We start from the raw sequence: 22550 nt of genomic DNA on the forward strand, positions 1-22550 counted from the left end.
CGATTGTTTGTTGGGGTCTGTTACATCTTTGATCTTGACCTTGAAACTCCCACGAGTACTTGGTCTCATTAAAATCTAATTTAACTTATTGTATTGATCCGGGATGCAATTACCCTCGTCATCTCTCCTATTAAACACCTCCACTATGTGAATATTACTAATATTCACATAGTGGAGGTGTAGTAATATTCACATAGTGGAGGTGTTTAATAGGAGAGATGATGAAGGTAATTGCATCCCGGATCAATACAATAAGTTAACAAAGTTAGACTACATGATTAATAAATATCTATGTTAAGATTGTAAGCAACAAATAAACATTATAACAACAAGATATAAATAGCAACCTATTGCAACCATGTTGCTTACAACCTATGAAAATGAACATAAACACATCAAGACAAAAAATAAACAAACCCTAAACCTATGATCATTACTCACAAATATTTTATGCCACTTAAAATCAAGATAGTTATCTGTGGTGTAGAGAAGATTATAAGCAACAAATAAAGATTAAAATAACATGAAATAAACACCAACTTACTGCTTTGATTTGCACAATCTTGTTGCTCACAACCTTGCTCCTGTGAAAATAAACAACACATAAAGACAAAACATAAACAAACCTATCTTACATCAAGACAAAACATAGACAAACCCTAAACATATGATCATTACTCATAAGAATTTGATACCACTTCAGATCAAGATAGCTATTTGTGGCGCAAAGAAGAGAAAGTTCATGTGAGAAACTCATAGAGGTTTTGTCCAAATGAGATGAAATTTTATGAGGAGAGAGATATGGTGGAGAACAACATACTTGTAAAATTTCATGAAGAAAGAACTAGAGTTGCAGAAGATATGGCAAAATTGAATTCCGCTAAAAAAGGGGGAAAATGAAAAGGTAGAGAAATGCAAAAGGAGGGAAAGTAAAAAGTTAAACAGAAAAAAAGGAAAAAAATGAAATTCAGTTTTCAAACTTCCATGTGTTGACGGTACATTTGACATGAAAGATATGGAATCTGACATGAAATCTGACATTTCTCTATTTTTTAAAGATATGGGCTCTATTATTTTATTGTCTTAAGAGATTTGGGCAAAGATATGACAAAAAGATCCATATTACATGGATCTAGAATCCCAGCTCTCTCATTGGTTAGGCCAATCTTTTTTATTCACTCCTTAAGGGAAAAAATGGAGAGTCCATATTTTTCCTAATGCATGGGATTGGCCAATAAGCTAGAAAGTGGCTTCATACAAGAAAAGACCCATGGCAGTCTCAATCAAGGGATGGGGAGTGCAAATCAATGCCAAGGAGGACCTTTTGGGGAGTAGACACTAGGCAAAGCCTAGACATGCTAGAACTATTGTGATTGTGGCTCAATATAGATTATCCTCTGATCTACAGCCTTAAAAAGTTCTATGTCATGCTTGATAGCATCTTAGAAGCAAGGCAATGTCTTGGACCAAGAAGTGGTGGGCTCATGATCCACTTTGACGATTGCTACCACAAGAAGACCATGGCTCCATAAGCAAAATGGAGTCTCTTATTTTTTAGCTTGCTATGTATATATAGTAAACTCTAGGCTCCATGCAAGGTCTATAGTTTTTCTAAACTCATTCTCATAGAAGACTACTTAAGATTTTTGGTCATGCAAAAGACCTAATGTTATGCCATCATTTTGAGGGCTCAAAGGCCTATTGGTCAATGATGTTATTCTTTCATTAGTCTAAATTTTTGGCTAAACTTTTCTATTTTTTTACATTGAGGGGGTCACTGCTAAACAACCTCTATATCATATGTGTTCAAAGAGGTACTTTTAACTCCCTTATTTGTGAAATTTTCCATTTATTTAGACAACCCTTGTGTGAACTTGGAGCTAATAGAATTACCTCCCTTTTTTGACCAGCTTTAAAGTTTTTTTTGCTTTACATATAAAACCCCTAATGTTTTTGTTTGTCTTCCAGAACTAGTGTGATAAAGATTCCAAGCACAAACAATAGTGCTTTTGAGCTTGGGAGAAAAAGTGGAAGCAATGGGTAGCAAAAAGTTGCATACATAGTAAACCTTGTCTAAATTTGTGTCCATTTTTTAAAATTAGATATCAATTTCTTTTAAATCTTACGTTACATGGACAACTCTATAATCTTTGCTCAATGTGGACCTTGAGCCAATTAATTTCAATGCACACATTTTTTAAGCATGGTTTTAATTCAAAGTAGTCACATACCCTACCATGCCTTCTAATATTATTTCAAGCTCACTCAAGCTTACCTTGCTAGAAATCTCAATGCCTTGTTCAAAAGCTAGGGGGATTCTAATAATCTATGTTAGAATATAGTGATAAATAACTTTTCGCTTCTTGTATTAGTGTCAAGTTCCTTGGAGATTCACATCTACAGATGCCAACTTTTTATGTTAGTACAAAAGCAAAATTTTATACTCTATGATTCTTTTTCATGCATGGACATTGTGTGTGTGTGTGTGTGTGTGTGTGTGTGTGTGTATGTGAGAGAGAGAGAGAGAGAGAGAGAGAGAGAGAGTAGAGTTATGCAATTAAGTTTTGTTGTTAGTGTACACTCATGCTAATGGCTTTGATTAATTAGTAAAAGAACTCTATATACTTTTCAAGTAAAAATAGGTGTGATGCATAAAATTTCCTTGCTTCTACAAATATATATCAACCTTGGTGTCTACATATGCCCTAAGTTCAACTTCTTTTTTAAAGTTTTGCAAGTCATTGTGGAGATAGGAAACGAAGCAACTTCTTTATCCTATGATCTTTTCAAGGGTTTTTCTTGCAAGGAGTAACTAGTCATGGTTTGATATGTGCAATGTGGGTATTCTTTCATTCAAAGGATTAGAACCTTTTGAGTGCATTTAGACATGGAGAAAATTAGCCACATGATGAAATGTATAGAAGTTGATGATGAAATGTATAGAACTCAACGGTGCCCCATAGACGAGCATGCTTGGTAGGTATTGGGTTGGGAGGAGAAAACGAAGGTGGACCATTTGACAAAGTGCAGCACAACAGACGTTGGTACAGATGCACAACATATATATATATATATAGTTGATATATATGTGTGTGTGTGTGTGTGTGTGTGTGTGTGAGAGAGAGAGAGAGAGAGAGAGAGAGAGAGAGAGCCACCTCACTCTAATTTAGTAAAGCAAATAAGTGGGTCTCTTGGAGGTTATACGGTTAATGATAAATAATGAGGGTAGTTGAGGCGGTATCTTCCTCTTCTTTCTCACGTCGCCTCGCTATGCCCCGGTCTCGGCGTCCCTTGGGACCTTGAACAAGGATTTCTCAAGTAGCAGTTTTTCTTTCCCCTCTCATCCTCTTTCTCCTCTTGTTGCTCTATCCTTCCTACCAACCTTCATATATAAGGTTGTTGAGGACCATGGATGGGGTTTTCATGGCATTGAGGGCCGTCTGCGACAAGAAAGCAAGCCCCTATTCACGTAACTGCATATGATATTGAGACAGGATCGTAGATTGTGTTCTGATCTCTTGATGCAGCACCAAATTATGGCGAAACCCGATCAGCCTGCTGATATCAAATCGGAAGAACAAGACAAAGAGGAGGAGGGGGAGGACGAGGACGAGGAGAAAGGCGTGTCAGCAGCTGATGTATGCGAGCCTGTGTCGCGGATCATGTCAGGCTTGAGCTTGCGAATAGTACCCTATCACGCGTTCGAGAAGAAGCCCGTGCATTGCCAGGTGGCCAGGCTGAGGAAGGAAGACCAGCAGCTGTTGGAGGACGTGAGCACGGAGGCCTGCTGCTGTTGCTGCGATGGAGGCGGAGGAAATTGTCGTCGACGGCTGTTGCACCTCGTCATTAGTAGTAGTGGTGGTGTCGGTAGCCGGGCCGTGGATCAGGGTGGCGACATCCAGGCCCAGCTTCAGGTGGCCTCCGGCATCTTGAGCAGCAACAGCGGTGTGAATACTCCGCGCGCCTCGACTCCTTCCCCTCTGGGTATGAGGACCAGAAGCTGGTCCACTGCTGCGAATGCATGGGACTCTGCGGCATCCACCTCTCGAACCGTTAGTAGCAGCTTCTAAATGAGGAGATCTGCCTACTCAGGTAGAGGTAATGCCCTAAAAAACAAAGTACTTGGAGTCTCGTTAACATTGAAGAACTTCACTAGTGCGTGTATAGCTTTTGTGCGTGTTTGTGTCTCTCATTGTTCATCAACCATATGAATCTTTTAAGGAAAATGAATTGCCGCCCCCCCCCCCCCTCCCCCTTTTCCACACACACACACATTCATTTGAAAGGCATAGCCGTCTATGCATAATGCTCATAACCAAGGGATCCCAGTTCAAGCTACCATCATATGGATCATATGTGGAATTCATCATATGGATCCACATGCTTGCCAGAATGCACTCACAACCATTGAATGTATCACATGCGATCCACATGCTTATCATAGTGATTTTAGAACTACTAGATGGATCAGAAGTGATCACACATGCTTGAATGGCTTCTCTCTCTCTCTCTCTCTCACACACACACACACACACAAACACATGCACGCATGCACACACATGCATGCACACATACATACACACACGCACGTGCACGCACACACACACGCGATGCACATGTTGTGCGCCTACTATATGGTAAATTTTGGATTAACGTTTGAAACATTTCTTTAATACCAATAATTTAATCTTCATTCAAAGTAGAGATCCTTCTGTGCGTTTGTTTAACAAGAGGTAGATCTTGGGCTTGTGGCTATATAAAGCTCCAATCAACCTAATAATTTTTGAGAAGCTATCACTTGCATGGAATCATAGTTATATGATTGTATTTCCCCTTCCTTTTGTTATATTTTGGATTAACGTTTGAAACATTTCTTTAGTACCAATAATTTAATCTTCATTCAAAGTAGAGATCCTTCTATGCCTTTGTTTAACAAGAGGTAGATCTTGGGCTTGTGGCTATATAAAGCTCCAATCAACCTAATAATTTTTGAGAAGCTATCACTTGCATGGAATCACAATTATGTGATGGTATTTCCCCTTCCTTTTGTTATAGAGATTGATGAAATCTCTCTCTAAAAAATATGTGTTGTGATAAATTGGGCTTTTGTTAGAAAAATCCAACCTTTTTATTGTTGCTACAATCACATTCTAAAATCTTGCATTGGTTAAATCTTGGTAGAACCTATAATAAAGCAATTTATGCGTGGATGGATTTGACCCTTTGTATTTCGAATTAAAGTGGGGATCGTTTGTAGCCATTGCTTCCGTTGTGGGAAGATGAGTCACTTCAATTTAGAGTGTCCAGAGGAGGTGAATGCTCAGCCACAACCGAATGTGTCCCAGGGTCCGACTCATAAGGATACATTAGCTCCTGTTTTTCCATCTGGTTTGAATATAGAGAAGGGAAAACAAGTAGCAAAACAAAGTGAGAAAGTGGTAGATAAAGGTAAATAAGTTTTGGCAGATGCAGACAATAGACCTTGGCTTCCCTTGCGGTAGCGAAGAGAGGCGCTCACCAGACAGCTACTTCTAGTAGTAATAAAAAATGTGGGTGTTGGTCTCATGGTGCCTCTTCATCATTTCGTTCTAGTGCCACAAGATGGATGAAAACGGAATCGTTCTCTAGGATAGCTTGTGAAACACTTGAGAAATTCAACCATGAAAGCACATGCTTGGCAGGTTTCAACAAAATCAAATAAATTGAACAAAAGCATAGCAAACATAATACTTAGCTCCAAGACAAACATGCTGGGTGCAATCTTCCCCCCTCTTGTGCGTGGCCTTTCCCCCATACAAGAGTATTTTTATTAGCTTTCAACCAAAAATAGGCCATAGCCCCCAAAAATATACAAAGTGTGCTTTTAGAGAGCACGATACTCTTCCACAACAAAAAATAGAGTGTCCCAAAAATTGGGGCTAGGGTAAAGCCTTTAGGCTTTAATAAATTCAACATTATAAATGTATTTTTTTCAATATATCAAAATGGAAAAATCAACTACTAAGGTTACAAGCTACGCTTATAAAAATAAATATGATGCGCATAAGAAACATTCTCCTCAACATTATTACAATCCTCGTAATCTTCTTCACCTGAAAATATAAGCCTAATTAATAATTAAATTAATCCCACAAATATTAAGTAGGCACAAACCATCACCAACTCATGACTACCAAGCGTAAGTATCCCAGGAATCACCCTGCCATACAAACCTAACTGAAATAATCATAGACGGCCCCAAGCATACGTCATATACCGCACGTATTAATATTTATAGTTGTGTCACCCACGATATTAACTTAGCCGGCATGACGCAAGAGTAACCTAGGCATCCCCAAATTACTCAAGAGGGAAAAATAATATTCTTAAAGAGGACTTAAAATATATTCTCATGTCAATGGACTCGAGAGAAAGATAACCAAGGCAGGGTATCACACTCTTGATATAATCCGAGACCTCGAGTTACAAAAAAAATCAGGTAAATTTTCCTCTTCTATTTGATAAAAAAGGGGCTATGGTCTCAGCCTGGGACAAGAAGTATCCGGATGTCAAGTGGAGACAGGATACATCACCTAGCGATGCCCGTACTTTAGGTGAGAAGGAACGGGTGGATGTTTTGCTGCAAAGAGTATGGGAACAGATGGAGAGAGAAGGCATTGAGGATCCTGTGTAATATTTTAAGGAAAGAGAGGCCGATGGTGGTACCTCTCATTGATTGGCTTTTTGTTTTGATGGATTATGAAGATTGCTCTTTGGAATGTAAAAGGTGTGTGTTCACTGTCCAAGAATTATCACATGTGGCGTATTGTGTTTCAAGGTCAATGGGATATGTTTTGTGTTGTGGAGCATAAACAACATTCCATGGCTGTGGACAAGTATATGATTACAAGGAATTTTATGTGTTTTATAGTGGGCACCCCCCCACTACATAATCAGGGGTCATGATTATAGTGAAATCTCAATTTAAGCCATCATTGGTTATATAGGATGTCGAGGGACGGTTCATTGTTGTGGAAGTGGAGTTTATGGATGAAACATTATGGCTTGTGGGGTGGTATACACCTAATGGTGTTGCACAACGTCGTAAGCTATGGGACGATTTATTGTGTTTGTGCAATGCTAAGCCTGGCATGGTGTTGGGTGATTTTTATGTATGTGAATTGTTGGAGCATGCTTCTACATCTCACTCTATTATGGATGGGCCAGAGAGGCTTAGCTGGAATGTGTTTGCCAATCAAGTTTTGAAACAAGATATGTGGTCATGGCTACACCCACATGAGAGAGGATTTGCATATGCCTCTCAATAGTATGTGGGTATAAGAGCTCGTCTGGACCGAATGTATATTTGCCAGTATGATTTGTTTCTGTTAGAGATATTGTCCATGTAGGTGTCTAGAATATAATCATATTTTATCAGATCATTTCCCTTTGGTATTGGAGATGAATCATAGGCCATTATTGGGAAAGGCGCCTCTTAAGGTTAACCAAAATTTCTTGGAGTGTACTAGTTAGTGCCTCCTAACTAGTCTAGGTGGACATCTAGTGCAAGTCACTATCACCCCCCAAGGATGGTCCTAGAAGCCTTGGGCCTTGGAGGAGGTGAAGTAGAGTTCAGCGCACAAAATTTGAAAGAAGCCAAGAAGAGAGAAATATCTACCCATGACGACAGGCTAACATTCAATTAGCTCTACCATCAAGAAATTTGGTTGGCTCTGCAACTCCACATGTAGCATTTCAGTTTGGCTTAACCTCATTGGTTTACTAAGCCAGATCAAAGGATTTCCTCACTTCACACTGAAACTCATGATGAACCTTAACTGGTGTGTAATGATATGGCAAAGTAAATCCTCCACAGTATCAAGAAGGTGAATTCAAGAAAGTAGATGAGAAAAGAGAGTGAAGGTAAGAAGAAAGAAAGACAGTACCTAGGAGGATCTCTAATGATTACATGGATAGCATACCAAGCATTGGGCGCTATGGACCAGCTTCTAGAACCTATTCCTATGCTTCCAACCATTGAGACCAAAAGACTAACCTTACAAAAGAACATGGGAATCTGTGAAGAGTGAAGAACAATGGAAGCAAAAAGGAGAGCACTCCGACACACTGAGGAAGTCACCCCTCAAAAGAAGATGAAAGGGCAAGCAAGTGAATTGGGGGTGGAGAAGGAGAGTGAGGTTGGAACCAACCTAATGGAGGCAATGTATGAGTACCCCTCCCTACTTTGATTTGGAACATTGAAAAGACAATGACTACGACAGCCCATTTCATACTTTGAAGTCTCTTGACAATGAAGAAGATAAGAATATGGGCCCACAAGAATTGGATAAGCTGTAAAAGTATTGAAAGAATAGAGAGAAGGCTCAAGAAGAAAAAGAAGCTAAGAAGGATGAAGAAGAGTCTGAAAACCAGTATGCTAAAGCTAGAACTAAACAAAAGAATGAGTAGCCCGCTCCTCAGCAACAACCTCCTCCTCAACAAAACAAAGGAAACAAGAAGAAGAGGAACGCCATCATAGGCCAGGCAAGGAGCCCATGCGAGAGGAGCAAGAGTAGCCAAGTCAACCTCCACCACTGCCTACTCAAGAGGCAACTGCTCCTCCAATAGCTCCAATTCCTTTCTTAAGACAAGAAGAGTTAAGAAGGAGATATTAGGGCCAATGGGACATAGTGGTTACCAGGTGAAGTAGAATAGAGGGCCATGGAATTTTTGGTCAGATGAAAGGGGATGACAGTGATCTCAAAGAATCCATGTAAGAAAAGATTAATGGGAAATTCTAAAAAATATTCAATACAAGCCTAGAGAAACAACGTGATAAGTTTCAAAATCCCGTGGAGCTAGAAAAGGCCATGAGTGAGGCTATGGGAGCCCTGACAAAGCTCACAGCCATCACGATGTTAAGGGAGCAGGCACACCATGCCCTAGAGAACTAGGCAGAAGCTATTATGGTATAACAACAAATAGAAAGGCTAAAATTCCAAGAACAGGTCTAAACATAACAGGCTAACCTGGATATGATAAGGAAAGAGAGAGCCTACCTCAGTGAGGAGGTTGATTTTCAAAAGTACCTTTTCGAAGGAGCATTGAACTCACGGGAGATTGACAAAAAGAGATATGAAGAGACCCAAAAGGATCTTAAGGAAAGTGATGAGTAGCTTTTCTTGGATCTCCACGTAAAAGAGGTGGATTTAGCCACCTTCCAACGGGAGTAAGCAAAAAAAGAAGAACAAAGAGCTGCATTGGCAAGTGAATTGGCAAAGGCCAGAGCTGAGCTATGGATTTTGGAGGATCTTAGCCTCCAAATGGACTGTCAAGATGGCCCTTGAAAGTCTATTCTCAAATGGTAAAGTAGTCAGTGTGGCTTTCACCTCAGTTAGTGTGGTTTTGAGCTTGCTTTTGTGGCTTTCATCACCACCAGAAGCAAGCTCAAAGGCCGATGACACAACTGCAAATGTACTTGAATGCATCAAATCTTTGCTTGATGCTTCAAGGATGGAAAACACTGCTTTAATGCAAGAATTATTTAAGACAAAGAAGGAAATAGATTTTGCACAGTCAAGGCATTGGAGAAGAAGCTTTTGGAGCCAAAGAAACCCTGTATCCCACCTTCAAGAGAATTTGAGCAAGTGCTAGAACAAGTGCCAACCAAAATACAAGTTTCAGTCATTGGCAACACATTGCCCAACTAGCCATTTGAGTGGGATGTGGGATTGTGTAGGGTGGCTTGCACATTGGCAAGCACCTACTTGCCTCCACAATAGCCTCATGATGGTATTAAGAGGAGCTCAATGAGCTAATAAGCAGGAGGAACAAAGAGATCTTTGAGCACAAACAAATGGCCTACAGTATTGCAAGAAGATTTTGGCCAGTGGTAGTCTATAAGCCCTCAACGGATTAAGGCAAAGATTAGAGAGTAGACGTCTAATTACTTTAAGGGCCACTCTGGGCGGGCATGTAGAGAGTGACATCGACCGGTGGCAAGTCCCCAAAGTTAACAACAACTAGCCCGAGTGGAGAAAATTGTTTATCGGGAAGTATTAAACTATCAAGTACTACGTAGAGGAGGCTGCCAGAGATTTGTAGATTGACCCAAATTTTTGGCCAATACAATGAAAATATAGCTGGGAAGAGTTTCAAAGAGTCGGCACGTGCACGCTAAACTATCCCAAGCTACCCTCTCCTTAGCAGATAGAGGCATGGTTTCTGGAACACTGTGATGCCATCGAAGAGAAATACACAGAGGTGCCTGTTGGGTATGCTGTAGGCTAGTGGAGTGGGGCTGCTTCACACACACATCTACCCAATGGATTGTGAATCCCAGAAGCTCTCAAACCAGGCTAGTGCATGGAGGCAACCATGAATGCTCAAGGGAGTCAACATATGCACATAAGCGGTCTTTCCTTGAGCTCAATCCAAACCCACAAGCTCATAGGAGATACATCTTCCCAATCCCACACACTCGATCTACCTACTCAATCTACAAACGCAATCCACAATGCAAGCAAGCTCTCTACTCATTCAAGCACATGAATCACTCAATGCAATCAACACAAGCAAGAATGAGGAATGCACACACACAATGGGAGAGTTCACCTCCTCCTCAATACACACAAACATGCATAACATAAGGATCAAACACACATACACACACACATTTGTGAGTAGAGAAAGAGAGAGCAATGAATACTCAATAGAGAATAGAAGAGAATGAGAAAGGAGAGAAGCTCTTCATTGCATAATCATGAATACATAGAATACCCAAACTAGCAAGCTATGGAAGCTTGATCTTGAGAGCTTAGAGACTAAGGGAGCTCTTTGGAAAATGGCCAAAAAGCCCTTAATTCTAACTGAGAGTTCACTTTTATAGCTAGCGTAAAACTTACTAGACTTTTCACACTTGGGCGGACACTCACTTGCTTCTAAAGTTAAAAGGGACAATTTAGATACAAATTCAAACTCTCATGAGTTTAATACAAGAATATACATTGCACTTTGGTATGGGCTTCATTCCCATTCACTTTACACATTCCCATGGGATAAGTTACGCGCCGACAAGTAATCCTCCTATTTTTAGCTTGTTAATCCGTTTTATGAAGTCAAGTGCTCAAATAGAAGAGGTTGACATAAGCTACACATCAAACCCAAGACCTCTTCAAACTCTCATGAGTTTAATACAAGAATATACATTGCACTTTGGTATGGGCTTCATTCCCATTCACTTTACACATTCCCATGGGATAAGTTACGCGCCGACAAGTAATCCTCCTATTTTTAGCTTGTTAATCCGTTTTATGAAGTCAAGTGCTCAAATAGAAGAGGTTGACATAAGCTACACATCAAACCCAAGACCTCTTCAAGAAGTTGACTAAGTTTGAGACTAAAAATAGTAAATGTCCTATTTTGGTGTAGTTACGACTCCTCGCACTTTATCTGTTTCCCGTTGTACCACTACTGCAGTGTATACGCTATATTGTTCCCGTTCCATATGTCATAGAATAGCACTTGCCAGACCTCTCATGTCAAATGATATGTAAGTTTATGACACAAGGGGTTCACTCTATAAAAATCCATCTATCATGTGTGAGCAAAGATATATTAAAACTATCCCTATTTTTAAAATTTTTACATTTTCAAGAAAATTAACCCCCCTCTTGTACGTATACATATTTTGTTTATTATTATTATTATTATTATTGGACCCCCTATGTATATCTACATGTATATTTTATATTACACGTCTATTTATTATACCCTCTAGCACCATGTAGGTCTACCTAATAGAAAAAGACCCCTCCATTACCTAAGGTGCTATGTTACGTTTACATTAAGTGAACCCATAAGGCTATTCAGAGCCTGCCTCAAGATATATTCAGCACCATCAATATGATAAACATGTCTAGTAATTGACTTCAAAATTGGGCAACAAGTGGGGGGGTTATTTTGTCAAGTTCCAGTTGTTACCCGCACAGTTCATGAACACCTCGGAATAAATGAAATTGTTGGATTCCCCAGCAGTGTTTTCAACATGAAAACCCAAACATTGCAAATAAAATACACAGAACTACAAACGGCGGGCAAAGCAAATGCGCACACCGTCCTCACAAAAGCCTAGTGGCAACGACAAAAGGAACTCTAGGATGCCCTGGAACACCCAAGATGGACTGTGACTTCTGCATCTAGCCAGCAAGGTTCATGGAGAGAGATATATATATATTTGAAAATTATCCATTTTCTCTACTACAATGCAATGTAATGAGCTATTTTGTAACAAAGCTAACTCTCATTTTTCTTGGCTCATTAGAGTTTTAACTTGTATATTTAGTCCATCTTAGTTGTTGCTAATGTTGAGCAGGCCACTAAGTGTGGCCTTTTTTATAAAAAAAGTGCATATAAGACCTTCTGATCGTTCTTTCTTTTCCCTTCTGATTCGTTGATTTTCAGATAAAGTGAACCCAATCTTTTTGTGCTAGTGTTGTTAAAACTGGTGATGCATACTTTGGTTGAGGGTACTACTAGTCGTCCTATTGATTCCCAGACATTGTAAGAGAGTACATTAAGATTTGCTCCAAAAATCAATCAACACATGCGCCAATTGGTGTTCTATTGTGAAATTAAAGACACAGTGATGATGCAAAAGGTGCAACATATCAGTTGTCTTCATGCTCTCTCACTTTGTGAGATGCCACCATGCCCTAGTTGGGTTATGCGATCCTTGGATGACATTTTGTTCGAGGTGTAACATATTCCCTATGCACAACGCCTCCCTTAACAATGGCACCACTGTCGGGGATCGATTACCTAAGTTAGAGGAGTTCATGAAGAGTAGGAAAGTGTTTAATTAAGCTCCACTACACTTTCGAATCACATCGCTTTTATCGGCAACTACCCATCGAGCCCTTTCTCCCACGTGCTGTGGCTTAACGTAAACTTGCTTGTTCCAAAGCTTTTTTTCTAAAAATGCTTAAGATACCATTCCCACCCTCTCATCCAACCATCACATTTACCATATGTTAAAGGTTTCTTAGAAGCTTATTAAAAGCTTTAACTTAGAGCTTAGAACCTCATCTCACCAATGGATCCACCATCGAGATTGGTGCGCAAACATGGAAAAACAAATTTCCTCTTGGTGCTATTTTGAAAGTCCAATTCCAGGAAACTGATCAAGCAAACCATTCTCTGAGTTAGGCTATTTGAGATTCCTACCTGCTTGGGATTCTCATTGAGACATAAACTTCCCGAACCCTACTTTGAATTCCCAAAGTGAGTAACTCCTAGGTTTGAGAAATTTGGCGAAGGTTCCTAGTCTTTAGTCCCATCTATGCACAAGACTCAAAAAGTGAGAGGCCATTCGCGTTTGAACTAAACAAACCTTAGTAGTAAAACTTGGTTGTCATGGGCTAAATTTAATCAAACCAAAGAGCCGAGCGCACGGACGCACTGGTAACCACATTGACCTCCACCTTGAGGTTATAGTTGTGCAACAAGAGTGGCAAAAAGTGAGCATCTAAACTTGAGATCCAAACACTCAAGCTAGGTTTGGATTTTGTCGGACCATTTAAGCCTCCAGCTCAGCAAACTGGCAAAAAAATATATTTTGGTAGCCACAGATAAGTGTACAAAATGGGTGGAGTCTAAAGCATTAAGAGATAATAAAGCCAGTTCCGTAGAAAAGTTTCGTTATGAAATGATCATGACCATATTTGGGTGCCCAATTGAATTAGTCAGTGTGATCAGGGTGGACATTTTCTGAATGAACTAATTAAGAGATAATAAAGCCAGTTCCGTAGAAAAGTTTCGTTATGAAATGATCATGACCATATTTGGGTGTCCAATTGAATTGGTCAGTGTGATCAGGGTGGACATTTTGTGAATGAACTATTAAAAAAATTAACTCAACAGCATATGATCATTCATAAGAAATCTATAATATATTATCCATAGGCCAATGGTCAGGCCGAATCCTCCAATAAAATTTTACAGAGAATTTTGAAGAAAGTGGTCAATGAGAACCAGACAAATTAGGATCAGAGGCTGTATTCCGCATTATGGGCATTCCGAATAGCTGACAAGTCCGCAGCACAACAGGACAAACGTTGTTTTCCATGGTCTACGGAGTGTAAGTGGCAGTTCCAATGGAATTTGTGGTACCCAGTTTAAGAGTAGCAGTGTCTGCCCGATTATCTTCCAAAGAGTCTAGAGCAAACTGTCTGGAACAATTATTAGTGCTGGAGGAGACACGGTTGCAGAGCATCTGGACATTCGATGTCATCCAGCCTCGGAGGAAGCTGTGACATCGGGGTAAACTAAAGTTAAAAGTGGCAGTTTCAAGCATTTTCAAGTAGTGATGTAGCACTTGCTTACAAGTCTGGAAACAAGTGATATCAAGCACTTGTAGTAGTGCTTTTAGTTTATTAAACTAGTGCTTTCTAACACTTGTACAACTAGTGCTTCTAACACTTGTACAACTAATGGTAGGCATTGGTAGTAGTTCTTCCAAGGTGCCTTCAAGAATTAGTACAAGTGATTTTAGCCATTAGTAGTAGTGGCTCCAACCATTGGTAAATTTAGTGATTAGAATCCCTTATACAAATGCTTTTAGGCACTAGTAGTAGCATTGCTTCCAAGCACTAGTGTGATAAAAATTCCAAGCATAAACAATAGTGCTTTTGAGCTTGGGAGAAAAAGTGGAAGCAATGGGTAGCAAAAAGTGCAAGAAGGCATATTACATACATGGTAAACCTTGTGCTAAATTTGTGTCCATTTTGAAGAATTAGATATCAATTTCTTTTAAAGCTTACCTTACATGGACATCTCTAATGCTATTACTCATGTACTTACAATCCTTGAGCTAACTAATTTTAATGTACACATTTTTTAAGCATGGTTTTTATTCAAAGTCTAGTCACTTATCCTACCATGCCTTTTGATATTATTGCAAGCTTACTCAAGCTTACCTTGCTAGAAATGTCAATGTCTTGTTCAAAAGCTAGAGGGGATTCTAAGAATTTATGTTAGAATATAGTGATAAATAACTGTTCGCTTCTTGTATTTGTGTCAAGTTCCTTGGAGATTCACATTTACAGATGCCAACTTTTTATGTTTGTACAACAGTAAAATTTTATACTCTATGATTCTTATTCATTCATGGACATTGTGTGTGTGTGTGTGTGTGTGTGTGTGTGTGTGTGAGAGAGAGAGAGAGAGAGAGAGAGAGAGAGAGAGAGCTAATGTGGAGCTTTAATAGGACATTGTGTGTGTGTGTGTGTGTGTGCCAAAGAGAGAGAGAGAGAGCTAATGAGGAGCTTCAATAGGACATTTTGTGTGTGTGTGTGTGTGTGTGTGTGTGTGTGTGTGTGTGTGAGAGAGAGAGAGAGAGAGAGAGAGATAGAGAGAGAGAGAGCTAATGAGGAGCTTTAATAGGAAACACATATTTATACTTTTTGATCAGCAAAGTTATTCAATTAGGTTTTGGTGTTAGTGTACACTCATGGTTATGACTTTGATTAATTAGTAAAAGAGATGTATATTTTTCAAGTAAAAATAGGTTTGATGCATAGCTTCCACTTTAGGCTAATGTAAAAATTTGCCTACTTCCACAAATATATATCAACCTTGGTGGCTACATATGCCCTAAGCTCAACTTCTTTTTGAAAGTTTTGTAAGTCATTGTGGAGATAGGAAACAAGGCAACTTCTTTATGGGCCTTGGATCTTTTCAAGGGTTTTTCTTGCAAGGAAATCTTCCAGTAACGAGTCATGGTTTGATATGTGCAATATAGGTATTCTTTCATTCAAAGGATTAGAGCCTTGTTGGCACACTCCCGCGGCTGCATGCAATGGCATCTGTAAAGTAAATTCGACCATTCACTTCTATACACGCTAATTTTCTCCATGTCTATCGCACATGCACTCTGCATGGCGATGGTTTTTTGGGACCATCCGGAGGTGGCAGGAGATCTGGGAGGCAGAGGAAGGGAGGAAACTGTGGCCGCCGCGAGGAGGCATCAGTTTGATTGGATCTTTTGGACAGATTGAAGGAACAACAGCGATCTGAGAACCTGCAACGAAACAAGGTATACATCAATATTTCTCCTGAACTGGTTAATAAGAGACAAGTCGGAGTATTTTTCTATGAGTAGAGTGCGGAAAACCTCCTAGAAAGGCTCAGTTGGGAAAGTGGTTACAAGATGAAAAAGCGACGGGTATACGTTATTTAACGTGCTGTTTCTAAAGAGTCTTCTGTTGGTGGTCGACTTATTTGTACGACCTTCGTTCTTCATGGGGTTCGAAACTGATACATGCGATGCCCTTTTTGACCCAACATTTGATGTTAACCGTAGCCTTAGGGAAGCTTGCCCTGTCTGGATTGACATCATAGGTCTCCCCCCTTGGCTTAGACCGCGGCCTTGAAAGAGTTGGCTAGCGCGCTAGGTCCTGTACTTCGATCTTTGTCCTGAGATAATGGCCACCACCCAAATAAGAAACTGATACATGCGATGCCCTTTGACCCGACATTTGATGTTAACCGTAGCCTTAGGGAAGCTTGCCCTATCTGGATTGACATCATAGGTCTCCCCCCTTGGCTGAGACCGGCGGCCTTCAAAGAGTTGGCTAGCGCACTAGGTCCTGTACTCTTTGTCCCGAATGAGGATGATAATGGCCGCCACACCCAAATAAGATTTGTGTAACATGGAATACTATAGTGGAGACGCCCAAAAGTATTGAGATAGATCTGGGAGAATATGGTAAAATGGAGCTCAAGCTTAAATTCAAGAACTTCTTGGGAGCCTACTTCAGGTGTGGCAATTTTGGCCATATAGCCAGGGACTAGGGACTGTGGGATTCATATTGAATTGAAGGGATTACAAAGAGGAGGCATCAAATGGGGAAAGAAAAGGGGAAACCTTTGCAACTAAAACTGATAAAGGGATCCAAGGGGACAAAATGAAGAAGGCTGAAGGTGATCCTCAGAATGCTGGCTGGACTAAAGTGAGAGACAAATAAAAGGGAAAGAATACCCTTAGGTAGGTAAAAGGCGAAGCTAGGGGTGGGCAGTCAAAAGGGGGAGGGAGGAGGGAGGGAGAGAGGAGGGAGGAGGGAGGGAGAGAAGCTGAATCAAGCAAACATGTTGAGAAACTTAGCCCTCCTGTCTACTCTAACCCTTTTAGTCCATTGGGTGATGACAATGAAACCTCATCAATGGGGAAGTTTAACTGGCAGGTTGACATTGCTTGCAGACAGATCGAATCAAAGGATCAAGAACTGCCGCAAGGTTGGTATTCGAAAGTGAGGAGGGAGTGGAAGTGGAAATGGTACCTGCAATTGCATTAGAATGAATAGGGTAAATAATGTTAGGGGTTGTACTCGGAATGTTAAAGGTCTAAAGGATAAAAAGAAAAACTTGTCTTTTTGGGGATTAGTCAAAGCCTGGAATATGGACATTATGGCTATTTAGGAGCACAACCTAATGGGAACCAAGGAAAGAAAGAGTTTTATGGATTGGTCAGTCAATTATGGGAGAGTGAAGACAGGATATAGTGGAGTCATGTTTATTATTAAGGAGGAGTGGAAACCTTCTGTTATAGCTAATCATCCCAATGGAAGCATTTTGGTGATAGAGGTCTAGATAGAAAATGAAAAAATATGGTTAATCAATGTTTTGGAGCCATAATCACAAGATTAGAGGGGAAATGCGGGCAACATCCTTGTATCATTATGGGTGACTTCAATGTGGTGGAAAAACATTTTGATAGGCGTGGGAGACACTTTAATGATGGTTCAGGAAAAAAAAAGGGAAAGCCTTACTGGGAAACTAGGCCTGATTGATGGCTGGGAGCGCCTCGGACTTGGAACTCCAACTTAGGTCACACTTATTTCAGTTTACAATATATGGGATCTTCTTTAAGAATAGATAAAGTCTTTTTTAGCCAGCAAGCTTCTTGGGTGCCTCACACAACGAATTTTAAAGTGAAAACTTCTACTGATCTGATCACATGGCTTTGGTGTGGGGTTGGCAAACTTCTCATTGGGGGGAGGATGAGCTGAGGGGCTTCCCAGTAAGGAAATTAAGATTTAACAATAGTCTTCTACAAGATTGTCTATTCAAAACTCTCACTGAAGATGTTATTAGTATACTTAAGAGGAAGGGAGAGGCAGAAGGCTCTTGGATAAAATTTGCCAATGAAATGTAAGGTATCATAGGAAAAATTGGGAAGTTAAGGCCTCATAAAAAAAGACAGGAAAGGGATTATTGGGAAAACCTTCTAGATAGTCTACAAAAAAAAAAAGACGACTCAATGGTTTATCCAGGGTAGAGATGGAACAATATGTCATGTGCTAGACTCATCTAAAGGAGGAAGACACTAAGTTATCCAATGAGAGGGAGGGGGGGAAAGCTAGAGAATTCATAATAATAATAAAAAAGCTACCAAATACTTGTTTGGTCTGACCAAGGAGAAGAGATCCAAGGATAGATTAGGGATGAGAATGGTTAGGAATTGGGAGACTTAAAGCAAATTGCCTGCAGATGGATGGAATTCATGGGTATCACTCTGAGTCTCAAAGAGGATAGTTTCATTGAGAGGTTTCAGGTTGAATCACAATTGCTTAACCTGGTGAACACCAACATTCAACCTAATAGGGCTAGATGGTTTGATAGGGACATTGAAATGGAGGAGTGTTGGGAGGCATTAAAGAAATTGGGTAAGGAGAAATCACCTGGATGGGATGGGTTGTCAATAGAATTCTTTCTTTCTTGACTTTTGGGAATCCTTGAAAGACTGGGTCTAGGCAACATGTAAGAGAGCCTTCTCTATAGGACAACTTCACAAATGATTTAAGAGAAGGGTTGATTAAGCTAATTCCTAAATAGTGTACTTGCACTCAATTGAATCACTAGAGGTCTATCACTGTGTTCACAATGGTATGCAAAATTCTGGCAAAGATTATAGCTTTGAGAATCACTCGTGCCCTCCAAGAGCTGGTGTCTAGTAAGCAAAATGGGGTTCATCAAGGGTAGATCTAGATATGATAACATCTTTGCTACTCTATTGTGAAAGGATCTTACCCAAAAGATAGGCCAATAATGTGTTATATTTCAACTAGATTCAAAAAGGGCATATGATAGAATTCATTAGTCTTTTGTTGCTAGAATAATATTAGAAAAGATGGGATTTGGTAATAGAATGGCTACTTGTATATACACCCTAACTTCTGGTGCTCAATCCAAGCTTTTATTAAATGGGATTCTGGTTGGAGGTTTTGAAATAACGTCTATTAGGCAAAGTTATCCCTTAGCTCCTTTGTTATTTGCTGTGGCCTCACATCCCTTAATCATAGCTTTAGAAGATGCTAGTCAAAAGCTTGTCAAAAGGGGGTATATTTATGGACTGAAGCTTGGGAATGGACAGCAACTGATCATGCAATGTTTTGCTGATGATTCTCTGCTCTTTTTGAGAGCTGATAATGAGAATGTGAGAAAAGCGCTTCAACTGGTGTAAGTCTTTGCCAAAGCACCATGCTCTAGATGTAATATTCACAAATCCAAAATAATAATTTTAATTGAAGCTGACAATTTTGATATGGAGAGATGGGGGTGTGATGTGGTTAAAAGAGGGAGGATCATTAGACATCTAGGAATTCCCATGGGGGTTGGAGTTAGCAACAAAGATTTGACTGAGTGCATCATTGAGAGATTTTCAACAACTAAAATAAGAAATATAGGAGGGGGTAAGAGTTCCTTTTCATGAAAGGGTGGCCATAGTAAACATAGTATTAAATGCTTACATATTGTTTTCTTGTCCTGTTATAGAATTCAAAAAAAAGGCACTGGAGGAGAATTATCTCTCTTATTAGAGACTTCTAGTGGAGAAATGGACACAATGGGAAAAAGGCTCTTTCCTAGCTAGCTTGGGATAAGGTGGCTCTTTCAAAAAACCAAGGAGGCTAGGGATTTTGCAATTGCCTATACACTCCAAAGCCAGAACACTAACTAACCTACCTAAGTTTCTCAAATAGGCAGCCACTTGGACCAAGATTCTGAGAGAAGAGATTGAAGGTACAGAGGTACAACTTAAGGGTAAATAGCTTGGGTTCAATTAGAGAGAGAAAATTCTCTCTTATGCTCCACTCAAAATAAGATGTTTCCCCTTTTGCAAATTTCTATGCCACACTTGGAAGGAAGCTATGGACTTGATCAGCTAGGATGGTCGATGCATTAGGGTCACAGGCAATTCTCTTCTGAGTTTAAACATTTGGTGGACACCTACATTCAAGCCTCCTTCTAGGAAACTAGACAACAAGGGCTTCAAGTGTCTTGGGGATATATGGGACCCCCCTCAGGAATCTCCTAAAGGTTCTTCTTCTGTAGCACTTCTTACTATAGGCATGCAGTTGGGATACCATTTCTCTTAGGTTGAGTCAATCCCTTTTGTGGGATGTTGTATGTGATTTTTGCTGAATAGGGAAAAGAATTAAATATGTTATAATCTCTAGACATCATGATATTACTCCCCAGTCTAGTCAGACTTTTTTTGTAAAAAGTTAATCTTTGGATGCCAGGATATTACTCCCCAACCTAGCCAGACTTTTTTGTAAAAAGTTGTTAATCTTTGAATGCAATATTACTCCCCTAAAAAAATTTAATCTCGAGATGCAATATTACTCCCCAGCTAAGTCAAACTTTTTTGTAAAAAGTTATTAATATAATATATATAATTATTGTTTCCAAAAAAATAAGTCAATGGTGTCCCAAAGACAAGCATGCTTTGTAGGTGTTGGGTTGGGAGATGAAAAAGAAGATGGCCATTGGTATATATACACGACATACATTTATATATATATCAATAGGGAGCCTCGACGAGTGAAAAAATGAAAAAGCACTTAATTAGATGAGATCGTAGCTATTTCGAAACAAAACGCTGAGGTTATGTAAGCCAAAATAAGTTTTGTTTTTTTTTTACATTTTATAATAATTATGTTAAAACTTCCAAGCGACACCAAAAACTGCGTGTCACGTGTTGTCTCTCTTTCGTGCACACAATCATTTTGTTGCCATCTACTCAGGTTACATCTCTATCTTGCGATATTAATCAAAACAGCTTCTGTCTATCTTGCGATATTAATCAATACAATTTTTTTAAAATTAATGCTATTTTCCTAACTGCTAGGCACGCTCTCTTTTGCGCACACATTTCGCCATCTCTCTCTTTCTCTCTACTTACAGTTTTTGTGTTTCGTCCTAGAAATAAAATTCTCTGATATTAAATGAAACGTATTGTTTGTTTATTTATTCTATTTTCTTATTCAGATGACAAATTTGAAAAAAAAAAGGATACGAGAATTTGGTAAATTCATTCCAACTCGATCGAACACAATTGAACAAATCTATTGATTCACTGAATAATGATCATGAAGTAAAAGCAAGAGTTCGCCCTAAAGAAGAAGCTTCCGGTGAATTAAAAAACTAAGGAGAATAAAAGCAATTTGAGTTGAGTGTAACTATATCTGTTGGAGGATGTGATGTTGATGATAAGCTATTGGTAAATTTAAAAGATTTTATAGAGAAAGAGACACTTGCAGGTACATGCTCTCTAGATAGAGGGGGAATAATATTTCATCTTCACTTTTAGATAGTGATCAGAATCCTAGCACCATCTATTATTGCGATGAATAGAAAAATAAAGAATTACCTACAGTGGGATGTAAATGACCCAATAGGAGGAGATGTAATGTGTAGAGTCCTAAGGCAAAAGGGCATACATACCTTTCATGGTATGATTGGTTATGTCATGAAAGACATAGACAAGCCGCATTATCAAAATATTTCACACAACATAGATGCAGAAGATATTTCAAGGGGTTTTAAAATTTACAATCAATTTGGAGCAGATGAACTCAAGAATAGAGTTTATCTAACCCATTTTAACATTTTTGACAGAGCCCTCATGTTTTGGAAGTTCCACTTGAGACATCCTCTTGGTAATGACTTCCTAGGAACAATGCATAAAATGATTAAAACTAGAAAATACTACCCTTCTTCTTCTTGGATAACTCTTTACCAAGGAAGAGGGATGGCAATAAACAAAATCAATGCATTATGAAAGTGCAGGATCTTTTCTACACATACCACTTATAATGACATTAAGGAGATTTTTGTAATAAGAAAGAGTGTAGGAGACTCACAACCGAGACTGGATTGGTTCACTATTCAAATCAAATTGATGAAGTCTCAAAGTAAGTTTGTTAAAATTTATTTTCAAAAACTCTTTTGAATTAACTTTAAATTCAAAACTAAAAAAATACAAATGGTGTCAAGAAAAGAAAAGAAAAGATTAATTTTGATGCCAGCACTTCAAAGAATAAAGATAACTACATCATCATACACATGATGAGGAGATTATGATTGAAGATAGCGAGGATGGCATTCCACGCGCACAATTTAGAGATGACTTTATCTCCTTATAAATTGAAAGACAAAACTCAGAATTCGTCATTAACTAATGTAGTCTAAGTTTGTCATGATTCAAGATAATTTTAAAATTTGTAAAACCA

The 22550-nt window shown here is 39.2% G+C and overlaps 1 protein-coding gene across 1 annotated transcript; it reads left to right on the plus strand.

The window, feature by feature from the left end:
- Positions 1-3288: 3288 nt before the first annotated feature.
- LOC147642086 (uncharacterized) lies at positions 3289-4573 on the plus strand. The gene has a single exon (XM_086825650.1). The coding sequence runs from the start codon at positions 3480-3482 to the stop codon at positions 4068-4070; it is 591 nt and encodes a 196-aa protein (XP_086681776.1). The 5' UTR covers positions 3289-3479; the 3' UTR covers positions 4071-4573.
- Positions 4574-22550: the final 17977 nt, after the last annotated feature.

The sequence above is a fragment of the Cibotium barometz genome, chromosome 1, assembly GCF_041138505.1.
Source record: "Cibotium barometz isolate CiBa-2024 chromosome 1, ASM4113850v1, whole genome shotgun sequence".
Classification (NCBI taxonomy): domain Eukaryota; kingdom Viridiplantae; phylum Streptophyta; class Polypodiopsida; order Cyatheales; family Cibotiaceae; genus Cibotium; species Cibotium barometz.